The 12,439-nt window shown below is 42.4% G+C and overlaps 1 protein-coding gene across 4 annotated transcripts in view; it reads left to right on the top strand.

Annotated features, from left to right (window-relative positions):
• LOC144943138 (hypoxia-inducible factor 1-alpha-like) overlaps positions 1-8,549 on the top strand; it is an 83,284-nt gene extending 74,735 nt beyond the window's left edge. For all 4 annotated transcript variants that reach the window (XM_078870344.1, XM_078870345.1, XM_078870343.1 and 1 more), the window contains one exon: positions 55-8,549. In XM_078870344.1, the coding sequence (XP_078726470.1) occupies positions 55-197 (143 nt within the window). In that variant the 3' untranslated portion in view covers positions 198-8,549. The remainder of the gene's footprint in view (positions 1-54) is intronic.
• Positions 8,550-12,439: the final 3,890 nt, after the last annotated feature.

The following is a 12,439-nucleotide window of genomic DNA, read 5'->3' as shown; positions in this document are numbered from 1 at the left end:
GAGAGGCGCGACCGTGTTGACGCGTGACGATCACCGCGCTTTCCCCGCGCGCAGACGTGGCGAGCCGGCTGCTGGCCGGCGGGAGCTCGCTGCCCGAGCTGACGCGCTACGACTGCGAGGTGAACGCCCCCGTCGTCGACTGCCGCCGCCTGCTGCAGGGAGTCGAGCTCCTGCGGGCCCTGGACCAGACAACGTAAACGCGCGGGGGGACGAGCAGAACGACGACGACGACGACGACCGCCGTCGGAGCGCTCCTCGGCCTTCTCTGCCTTCCCTCCCCCCCCCCCACCTCGCCCCGCCCCCACCCCGTCCCCGGTGTCACCTGGGCGGTCGGCCGAGACGACCGCGGCTCGACGTCCCCGTAGATCGTTCTCCCCGCACGCGGCTCAGCCTGGCCTCCGCGCCCGGCCATGCGTTACGCACCAAGAAGGGGTGGTGTGGCCGGAGGCTCGCGCACGGCCGGCGCTATGCGCGACCAGTCTGTGCGGTTATCGGGGCGCGTCGTGATCTCGAATTTGAAGTTGGGCGTGCTACGCTTGGGTATGTCACGAACTTGGCTGAAAGTTGAGAGCGCCGCACAGAGGTTGAGATTGAACGGCAGACGGGGGCAGCACGCTAATAGAGCCTCTTTGGTTTAATTGGTGGCTTCTACTTTCTCAGATACGCTCTCTCTCTCTATATATATATTTGTATACGTACGTGTACGTGTGTGCCTGCAGTGGCATTTTGTTGTTTGCGCGAACCTTTAAAGACCAGCATTGTGCACGAGGGTGTGGTGTGGCCATCACCAAGCCCGACCAGAACGTGCCTCAACAGTCTTGTACGGCTACGGGGGAGAACTTTGTCTTTGTAGCGGCATGTCACTATTAAGCCCTCCCTATTTTGCGGCCGTTCTTATCTGGAGGTCAGCTGCTGAGATCTAGTGAACAGCCTGCAGCCAGGCACACATCTGCAGTGGTGCGCGAGTCAAGAAGATGCCTGCCGCTGCAATTGTTTATTCCAGCCGCGTATATTATTTTTTGGAGTCGCGTTTTAAGATGAATGGGCAGGAAGCTGGGAGCCACTCTCGCGTTGTCCTCTTAACGACTCGTTATTTCAGAGGGGCTCGCAGCGCCGAATTTAGGCACACGGCTCACAATGAAGTGGATGCCACCAAGATTAGATGCAAGTGGGGATCGTATTTTGTAAACGAAAAGGGCGATTGGCTCACGGGGCTAAGGTTGGTTTTGTGACCGCTATTTAGTTTAGCGGGCAGAGCATCGGATCGTGCGCTGTAATTCACTGACGATGAGCGGCTGCTCTCCATTATTGCCATACCGAAGCATCCAAAACGATGTGTTGTGTTTGAATTGTGGCGGTGTTGTCCATTCGTGATGTTCCCTACAAAAGTGAACTGCATGAACGAGTTGCGCAGCGATTGACATGTGGTGAACGTTTTATGGAGATTAATTCTTAAAATGTAAAAGGAGAGGGCAGTTTTGGTAACTTAGCACAGTATCTGAATACGTTTGGACAAAAGAAAAAATATATATAAATTTGATATGAACACAAAATTAAACCGTTACTTTTTGTTGTTGCAATGTATGGAGGAATTCAAACGGCAGCAATGGCACAGTTGCATTGACCTTGCTTCCATCAGACATTTAGTGCAATTGAGAAAAAGAAATATCCCTACTCCCACATATTTATCTTTTTTTGTGTTTGTCTCGTAAATATCGCTACATCGTCCATGTATTTGTAAAAAAAAAAAGAGAGAAAACGAACGATAGGAGAATACATTTTGACTTAAAACTTTCGTGACTGCAGGAATTCATATTCTTGGTTCTTTCGGTAAAGTCGCGTAAATAGAAAAGCAAAAATAAAAAAATGTAAAATAAAAATTATTAAATAAAATAAAAAAAATAAAACTAAATTTGAAAATAAATAAAAATGATTAAAGATTTTTTTTTTTTATAAAAGCAAACAACCCTCGACGTTTCCATCGCAACACAAGCAGTTTTCATCAGCTTGTGTTGCGATCGAAACGTCGTGGGATTTTGCTTCTATTATTTAAAAAAAAAAATGTAATCATTTTTATTTTATTTTAACAAATATTTTGTTTTCTATTTACGTGACTTTACCGAAAGAACCAAGAATATGGATAGGAGAATAATAAGAATAAGAATACCACTGATGAAAAATATAAATGTTTAAATTCAGCGGTTCAAGCACCATGCATACTTGTGAATACTTTAACGAACTGAAAAAGTTAACTTTAGAATGTACATTATTTAATCCCTAACATTTTCAGGAAAAAAAATACAATATTTGTAATGCACCTTCGATGGAAGTTTCCACTCCACGTTGAACGCAAAGATTTATAAAAAAAATACAATATTTGTAATGCACCTTCGATGGAAGTTTCCACTCCACGTTGAACGCAAAGATTTATAAAAAATATATATTAAACGTGGAAATGTTATTTTTAGCACAAAAAATATATAATCGTAGACGTTAATCCCAGATTATTTGCACATAACCTTGGTGCTTTTGGCGAATTACATATTTCGTGTTCTTCAGGAATAACGTTGTTCCAATACACACAACATATTTTGTACAATGAGGCATAAACACAATAGCTATTGAAAAATACTGCAAGGTAACTTGCTGTGTGCCTTGTGTCTGATTGTTGTAAAAACATTACTTTACCAATAATTAGCTTTCCAGGAATCAGTTTTTTCATTGTTTCAGCAGCACATTCAAAGAGATCCATAGAAATGGTATCTTGATGCATGATGGTGATAAATTCCCTTCAAAGTACATTGTATTTCTACATTAGCGATTATAAAACAAAGACCCCATGATGAAACTACAATGGATCTATAATGGCGAGAAATATTTTTTATAAATTTCTTCACACAAGTCGAAGTTTTACCAAGTGCCTGAAAACACGCATCTCTTTCCATGCAAAATGAATACCCTGCACCTGATTGTAACAGCTAACGGGCCAATGCAACTCCACGTTCTCAGTGGGATGGAAAAAGAAATTCCATTCTGGGTTTTCTAACGTGACCGTGTAGCCTATGTTCAGGCCCCAAAATATGTAGCGGTCTTTTGTTTAACCCCCTTTTCCATTGGCACACCTGAGTCACGTTGGTTCACCGTGTCCCGCCGACAACAGGACCGGCATTGGCATCCGCACGCACACGCGCATACACGGCAGGAATTTCATCAAGAGTGGCCTTTGAACCTGCCTTGCCTTAAGGGTTCACCGAGAAAATTGCCACGACTCCAGATCCGGTTGAGCACCGATCTCCGCTTCAGGTTTTTTCAGCCCAAGAATCAAGGCAGCTTCCTCGGAGGACAGATCTGGCAAGAGCTCAGCAAATTCCATTGGGCGTATTGAGCATTATACCTCTGCTTTCCTATCGTACAGATTGATCAGCTGTTCTTATCGTCTGTGATTGTAAAAATAAAATCCTGGGGTGGAGCTTTCTAGAACTGTAGCCACGGCAGATACCTGGGTAAACTGTGACGACTATACTAGAGAGACACCGGGTACATGTCCGCGGATTATTCTTATTTTGACATTTTCCGAGTGCAGGCTGGTGCCACTGGCCAAGGATGGTGGGTGGATTCAACGCCCTGATCAGCCACGATCTGCTTACTGTTGACGAACGCCTCCCAGAGTCGTCGTCACCTCTCACGGTCTTGCAAAGCAACAATCACTCGAGCTGTTGCGCACCGAATGATTTCATTGTTCCATCGCCGCAGTCGCCGTCCCCTTCGGCGTGTTGTTGTAGCCGAAAGGCACTTTCGCTCTGATGCAGTGTAGGAGTAGAAATTCAACTGATGTAGCTTCAATAAATCATATGCGATAAATAACAGTCTAAGGGATAAACCAAATACAAACATGTTGTGGCAGTTTGAGTAAAAGTAGATTGTAATGTTTCAGCCGACCGACCGTCAGTACGAATAGCATTAATAGAACGCATTGGTAAACATAGAATGACTTACTGGACAGCTTTATAGGAGGGCAGTCTACCATGTTTGAAAAACCTTCAGCTATAGTTGGACCTGCCACAACATGAGAACACTCTTGTACAGCCATGACTGGACACACACTACATGTTGGTGTTAGGGTTAACCTGATGAACCCAAATCACCCTCGAAATCCCACAATCTCATCAGATATGAAAAGCTAATAGGGCTTCAGCGTGGCCAGGGGTTGTAGTCGTGAGGTTGATGGGTAAACACGAGAGAGGAGTGTGGGTTTGTCTGTGGGCAATTCAGTTTCTTCACACATAGCGCAAACCACTTAATTTTTGGAATTTATCAAACATCCCAATGCAGGATGCTTCTGAATACGAATATTGAGACAGAGTGAGGCTTTCCTGGGAAATAATTGTTAATTAGATTGATTGTTAAAAGCTGAGAATCACTGCTGCCAGGTGTTTCAACGGCACTCGCCACTCACGGCAAGACATTTCAAAAGAAATGCACCAACGTGGATCTGTTGTAGAGTAAATTTGATGTGGTCACGTTAAGGTTGAATTTCGATTCGTACAATGCTTTGATCGAATGTCTACAGAAGCCTTTTAACGAATGTGTGAAGTCAGGTGGTCTATGAATTTGTGCTACTGTTTTAGTTTTTTTTATTTAAATGTTGAACTTTACTCTGCCTCTAACCACTGTCCCACAGAGGCTCTGCTAACTCGCACAATAGTTTGTTTTGAATGAATACATGCGTACCTTATATATATATAAAAAAAACTGTTACAATTAAAAGAAAGTATCTTTATATACACATATATATTACGAAAACACACTATTTTAGAAAGTAGACTTAGATATGCAGGGTATTTTCTACTACGTCTTGTATTCACATTATTTTTTATTTAAGCTCACCACTTTATTATCGGGTGACCTTGCATCGCAAAGCCAAAGGAATGTGATGTAGACTCACATGTTCCCGCACACACCTGTCGGCTGGTTATAATGTGGTTGTTGTAATTTCACAAGAGACGCGTTACAATGGGGGCCTAATCAAAGTTGTCGGGTGCACAAGCAACCTTACATGTAACTGCCTTACAACTCGAATGGGTCAGTTGGAAAAGATAGGCTTTTTAAAATGTTTTCTTTGGTGTATTTTTTTTCTTTTTCTGAACGTCTATCGGAGCTTATTAACATGCGATTTGTAGTAACGTTAATGGGTGCGTCCAAAGTCAAAATTCAGAATGCCCATTCGCAAAATAGTGTCGAATCATTCCCAACCAAACTGCTAAAACCCTGAACCGGTGATGGGAATCCCGCGTATGATGTGCATGGCAAGGACTATAGGGGCCACATTAATATCTCGAGGACATGGCTCATTAAACAAAAAAAATTTCCTTCATTGTTGGTAATGGACACATCAGAATATTTGCACGACAAATATATTAATAATAATTTACATTCGTGAGGCGCATTTCATCCAAGGATCCTAATGCGCCATGTATGGAAAGCAGGGAAATATTAGCTTTCAGGGAAGATTTAAATAGCTAGAAAGATCTTGATTGTCACATTATCAGAGGCAACGCGTTCCATAGTCTTGGAGCTGCACTGGCAAAAGCCCGATCACCCCCAGGAACGGAGCCTTGACCTCGGAATATTAAGAAGATCATAAGATATCAAGGACCTCATTGGTGTATAATATGACTAACATTCATTAAGAGGAGAATGTGGCCCTAGGTATGATGAGCCATGTTCCCCACTGATTGTGATAATTTGGGGTTACAATTCAATTAAAGAATAAACTTCGTTTCGATTTAAAGCTTTCGTGACTGCAGGGATTCATCTTCTTGGTTCTTTCGGTAAAGTCACGTAGAATGGAAATAATAAAATAATAAAAATAAAACATAATAAAATAATTCTCACGACGTTTCGGCCACAACGCAAGCAGCCGTCCTCAGGTGGAGAGCAGGTCTGTCGAGACCTTTATTATTTCCATTCTACGTGACTTTACCGAAAGAACCAAAAAGAATAAACTTCGTGTTTTTCTTCTTTTCTGAACCGTCTTTCGAAGCTTTTTAAAATGTGATTGTAGTAATTTTAGTGCATGCGATTAAAGTCAAGAGCCCCCATTCTCAAAATTGGCACTGTTGGTGTCAATTAGTTCCATCCATTCCAGAAGCCTGAGCCAGTAATGTTTTGTAGAAGTTGAGGGGACTGAGGGGTCATTTTCACATCCTTAGCTGACAAACATCATTCTTATGACTGACCCATCGTTGGTAGTAATGGTCGCATTGGCGCTTTTTATGCAAATCTGATGAAAGTGAGCATGCGTCAGGATGAGAATCTGGCCCAAGGCATGTGATGGTTGATGCCCTCCGCGATTCCATGAATTGTCACGATGCGGAGACGCAACTCATTTCCACAGCAGATCATTTAAATAATCGATGTGTCTAATGTACGGAATTATTATGGTCACGAGAGGTGCACTGATTTGTGAGCATACAACCGATTTGTCATGACTTTGGTAAATGATATGCTAACGATTTGCTGATGGTACATTTAGGCGAATGGAGTGAAGAATACTACAAGCAAAGAGGTGAATATGAGAAACTATACAAAAGAGTTGGAAATAAGAGATGAAATGATCCATCCTTGAATTGAACTGCAAAGCCTAATCATGACAGTTGATCAAATTGCTGTGCAAGTACATCGTTACAAGTTGACCGAATACATGTTTCAGTCATAAGGCAGTGTTTGTCCTGGGGTAATCTTAATGGGATCTCACCTTGTTTAGAATAAAGCACACGGATTAAATGAATGTATATTAATAACGTTGGTGGAAAAAGTGTTTTAAACCTGTGATTCTTGCCTATTAATGGACTTAATGATGCTCATTTGTGAGTTGATGGTAGATATACTTTGTTACTGCTGATGATAGTTAATCACCCATTAAAATGAATGTGCAAGTAATTTTTTACAGCCCTTTGTCAATCCACTCTTGCATGAAGACCTGATGTGTCTGTCCGTTATGGAGGTTTTTTGCCCATACTTCACCACACTGGTCAGTATGTATCGGTGACGAGGGATGGCCAAGATCAGTTCAGAGGTCACTGGCCACTAATGTTAACCATGGCCAGTAATCAAACTCGGGTTGCCAGAGCGCAGCGCGCTAACAACTGTGCCACAACTCCATCCCCCTATCTCTCAAAATGATCCACAATTTATAATAGTTGCACATGTGTCAAAGTGTTATGTAAACCATTATTCACAATTATATTAACTTTATATATATATAAGTCTTGCATAAGATCAGGAGGTGAAAAAACCCACTAAGGATGCCCTGCATTCTCGCTCGTGCAGGGGTGGTAAACTTACTGTCTGGTAAAAGTACCAGATATGGCCTGTGACATTTTCATACAAGCCCGTGGCCACATGAGGCCTACCACTCCAAAATGGCCCACGAAACACTATCCATGCACTTCTTGTTGGACGGCTGCTGATGTAGCAACAATGCCAATTTCACATTCAGGTGGTCAATCCAGACAAGCGCGTCAGGAGCAGCGGAGTGTATCATCGCTGCGATGTCTCCTTTCATAGTTGTGGATCAGGCATTGTGTCGCTATGTGTTGCATGGTCTGTTCTGGGTGACCACAGTTTCCGTTTGTGCATCGGGTATCTGCAACTGGCATAGTTTGCTCGGATGCGGTTTCGGGTGGAGCCTCGGGTGGCACTCCTTTGTCGAGCAACCCGGGGTGAGCTGGCTTTGTCGCCCATGTAGATACACAGTCGCCTCTTGCTCGGCATATTCCATATCAGGCGTTTTGTTCGTGAGGCAAGGAATGGTCCTTGCGAGATTCAACATCAAGCCCTTCAACGTCAACTTCCTTGACTTGTACCGTTGTAATTTCCTGCATCAGTTGATTTTAAATCTCGTGTTTGCTTTTTTTCGTCCCAATCAAAATGAATGAAAAATAAATATATGCTGACTTAGCAACTAAATTTACAATGGCTGAGTTAACACTGGGTGTATCTCAAGGGGAATCGAATGTGATCGCTTTGAGCGAAATGTCCCGAAAAAGGAGCCAACAGATTGCCCATTAGCAACATTCACAGAGCCTTGCTATCGACCATGCAACGTGATCATTTAATCCTGGTGAAAATATATGTGTTCGTGCATGCATATATATAGAACATATGTTAAGCGCTTTTGTTTTAATCCATCAGCACACTTTAAGTCAAGTTGAAACGTGTTTTGTAAAATTCTACGTGGTTATTTCAAATGTTTCGTCCCGTTCTGGTGTTGAAGGGTTCTCTAACCCTACAGTAGGAGGGACACGAGGTGAATGACCTGTAACCTTACTACCGTACCTTTAATAACCGCAAGGCAAACCAAAAAACGTGAGGCTTTGCTGCCTAGGTGTTGGTTGAGCATGGACGTCAGGTGCTACCTTTTTACTTTTCAATTTTAACCAAACGCTTTGGCGGCAACATTACCGTACTTACGTGTTAGCAGTAGTGAATGTACCTGTTATTACATCAGTTAAAAAAAGCCAAATAAAAGTTATTCTATATCACCATTGCTGTGGAGTGCTCACCTTTGTTCTACTGCTGCCAACAACGACAACGGAGGTCGAATGATGCGGTACGTTTGTAGGGTTTGAAAACAATTATAGAAAATTTGATTTGTATGCGAGTTACATGACAACCATACAGATATTAGAGGCTGCTACATTTATGACAATGTAATTTTTAAAAAATATTTGGCCCTGAATCTGAACAATGCATTAATCGAATCACCTGAGGTGACTGGATACGGATTAAATAATTACACCCTTCATGTGTGTGTGCATTTGTATCCATATTAACATATTATTGGGACCTGCAATACCACGTTTGAGTTAAGTTTGTCGTTACATTTCATTTATGAATCAAAAATGTATTTCACATTTCAAATATAATGTATGCTTTATGAATCTCCCATGGGTTTTGTTTTAAATACAGTCAGGTAAATAGTCACATCCCATTGGTGTGCATCAATGCTAATAAGTTTATGCGATAGAGTCGTGCAGTGATAAGCTCACTGCGCGATGAGCCAGACCACCTGAGTTCTATTCCCAGCCATGACTAACATCACGTGGGAAATGCTACTGGTAGGGGCTGGGTGGGGAGGGGCTGGGTGGGGCTGGGTGGGAGGGGTGGGGCTGGGTGGGGGGGCTGTTCACCCCGTGGTGCCCTTATTAAACTCAACGTTTAACCTACTCACGCCGGCTTGTGCCCGCTCTCACAGTCGGCCATATTTGCGGAATACACCACGCCGCCGTTGACCCTGGCCATTGGCCGAGCATCCCAACGTTCCTACCAGCTCCCTCCGCAGGACAATGTGTTATCTGAACTGGTCTTGGGCTGCTCTCTCATCATACCGCACTGACTATCCATCATGGTTAAGTTTGGTCAAACAAGCCTCATGACTGACGTGGCATGGGATGCCTTCATTAAGCAACACATTTATTGAAAAAAACTGCAATTTATCATTATCATTAATGGCTATGCTCAAAAGTGCAATGGTTTTTTTAACGGATTTTTTTTGTAATCAGTCAACTTTCAGCTTAGCCCTCTTGTGACAAGCAGGCCTCGACAATGGCATTTAGCTTCCGAACCTATTGCCATACGCAAGAATAGAATAGTGTATGTTTGATATCGAATGGAATTTTTGTCATTTTGGAATTTATATTCTAGGATTTCATAATAGGCCTCCAGAGACTTTTAAAATCCCTTTCCCTCCGTTGGTCAAACATTTATTTTTTATCCTGCAGAATAATTTCATAATCCTTAAACATCTCAACAAGGCACACTTGTAAAGCACGTTTCTCGATCCATGGCCACCAAGGAATATTAAAACATTTCTCACATTCTTAACTTAAAATCAACATTCTTGTTTTATTGCAAGCATTGCAGCCTCTCCCCCTAGCACGCTCCCCACCCACACAGCTTCATCCAGAGCAGATTCTGTGGTTATTCCCGAGCAGTTTGCTGTATATTAGTTTACAGACGAGAGTGCATACAAAGGAAGTGTTTGCCCCTGTTTGAATTACACGTTCTGATGCAGTAATTTCCTGACAGCTTTCTGCTTGTAGCACATTCTCTTTGGCATTCATCTTCTTGGCATTGTTAAACAAAACAAACTTGAATGTGTTTTGAAGGACAAGTTCGGAAGAAATGAAACCTACATGCATACCCATAGATTACATATCACTTTCCAGCTCGCGTTTGTTTTCGGAAGTATTGAATAAGAATAGTAGCTAACGAAGAGCTATCAGGGCCAAATTATTTGCACATTTGATAACAATTATTTTTGCCGCCCAATTACCGATGGACGTATCTAATGCATGAACCATTTTAACTTTATTTGGAAAGCGTGATTCTGTTAATGTGTTGCACATGCTTTATGAGAGGCATCATTGACTGTCAAAATATAGTAGGTTTCAGCAGGACACTCAACCAGAAGGGTTGATGGCCAGTGGTCGAGACTAACATTGGACCAGCAGCCAAAGGAAAAATGTGCTAAAGGTCACTCTTGCAATTTAGACTATCCTGGTCTCGTCTAGTTCAACAAATAACTAAACTTTACTTCATTTGGACATCATCCTATTCTTTGGCAATCTCTCATAGAGGGTTGGCTGACACTAGGTTGTCGATTCGGTCTACGGCACGCTGTTTATTTGGACATCCGCCGCATTGAGCAATCGAATCAGCTCGTGTGCGCGAGCTACATGGATATGTTGCATCACAAGATCGTGAGAGGTGGCAGTGGTTTGGGGAAGAATTCATACAGAATCGGATAGATCGTGGCTAAACCGTGAATCAGAATATTTATTTATACTTGAGGAGTTAACTCAATCGATGCCAGTTACATTGTTCCATGAGTATGGGGCCGTCCATAAATGACGTCACGTGACTTTGGACGATTTGTGACCCCCCCCCCTCCTCGTCACACGGCGTCACAAAAAGTCAGACCCCCCCTCAAATATGACGTCACAAAACTCTGCCCCCCCCCCCCAAAAATAAAACACCCTGCAAATCGCTTTAAACTATTGTCATTGTAGTGCGTATTTAATGTGCCGCTCCACTCTGATGTTGTAGGCGAAAACATTTATTAAAAAGTCTATTTAATTAAGTAAAACATGTTGTCTTTATTTATTTTAAATTGCGCATTTTGATGTGACGTCACAGTTCTCAACCCCCCCCCCCCTCGTCACACATCGTCACAAATGTCTGACCCCACCCCCCCCAGGTGCGTGACGTCATTTATGGACGGCTCCTATGTTGGCTTTCACAACCTGCTCCACTCCTGTTCTTCAGGTCACGTGACACAATACATGGTATGCAGGATTTCCCCGCACCTCCGATTAGCATGGTTGGCTACGTACAGTGCGAAAGAAGTTCAACATACGTAAATGCAGAGGAGCGAATAATCCAGTGGTTACCTCCATCCCAACACCCCTGGATAGCGCCCCCTTGCCGTACGTGGACTTAGACTCTTAGATCAACTCTGCAGGCAAGGTGAGCATATGGGAAGAGGGTTCCCTCTGGAGGAAAGTGTAGGGAGTAAAACCAGATTCAAATACTGGTGAATGAGGTCAACCTGAAAATGGGAGGTTAGATTCCACATTTCCCAGGTTAATAATATACTGTGGTAATAATGTAAAAACAGGAGCACAAAAAGTATCCTTCTGGTCGTGAGACGAGTTCGGGAAGATTCATCCCACTCCTCATCGCTGAGTTCGGTGTGGCTGGAGGTGCTGACTGACTGGGCAGTGGGAAAGCGCTCTGGTTGAACTGACCCTATACTCTTAGGAAAATCAGGCCAGGCGATGCAAAGGGTCAGATCAGATTTGAAGCTTTCGTGACTGCAAGGATTCATACTCTTAGGTTTTTTCGGTAAAGTCACGTAGGTAAAAAATTAAATTAAAATTAATAAAAGTAATATTAGAAAAAATTATTTTATAATTAATGAAAGTAATAATAGAAATAATTCTTTTATTTTATTTCTATTATTACATATTCTCAGGTTTTTTCGGTAAAGTCACGTAGGTAAAAACATTAAAATTAATTAAAGTAAAATAAAACAAAACAAAAATAAAATTCACGACGTTTCGGAGGCAACACAAGTCTCCGTCATCAGGTGGGACCGTCACAGCCGAATTAGCTGCAAAAAACCTGAGAATATGAATCATTGCAGTCACGAAAGCTTCAAATCTAGAATTTCTATTATTACTTTTATTAATTTTAATTTTATTTTTTACTTACGTGACTTTACCGAAAAAACCTAAGAGTATATGAATCCTTGCAGTCACGAAAGCTTAAAATCTGATCTGACCCTTTGCATCGCCTGGCCTGATTTTCAAGGAGACTCTCAATTATACGCACTTGAGATTTTGACGTAAATTAATAACTCATTGATTTCTCC

Source organism: Lampetra fluviatilis, chromosome 30, assembly GCF_964198595.1.
Source record: "Lampetra fluviatilis chromosome 30, kcLamFluv1.1, whole genome shotgun sequence".
In the NCBI taxonomy this organism is placed as follows: Eukaryota; Metazoa; Chordata; class Hyperoartia; order Petromyzontiformes; family Petromyzontidae; genus Lampetra; species Lampetra fluviatilis.
Note: the sequence above shows the minus strand (reverse complement) of the source record. Positions and strands in the feature narration are given on the sequence as shown.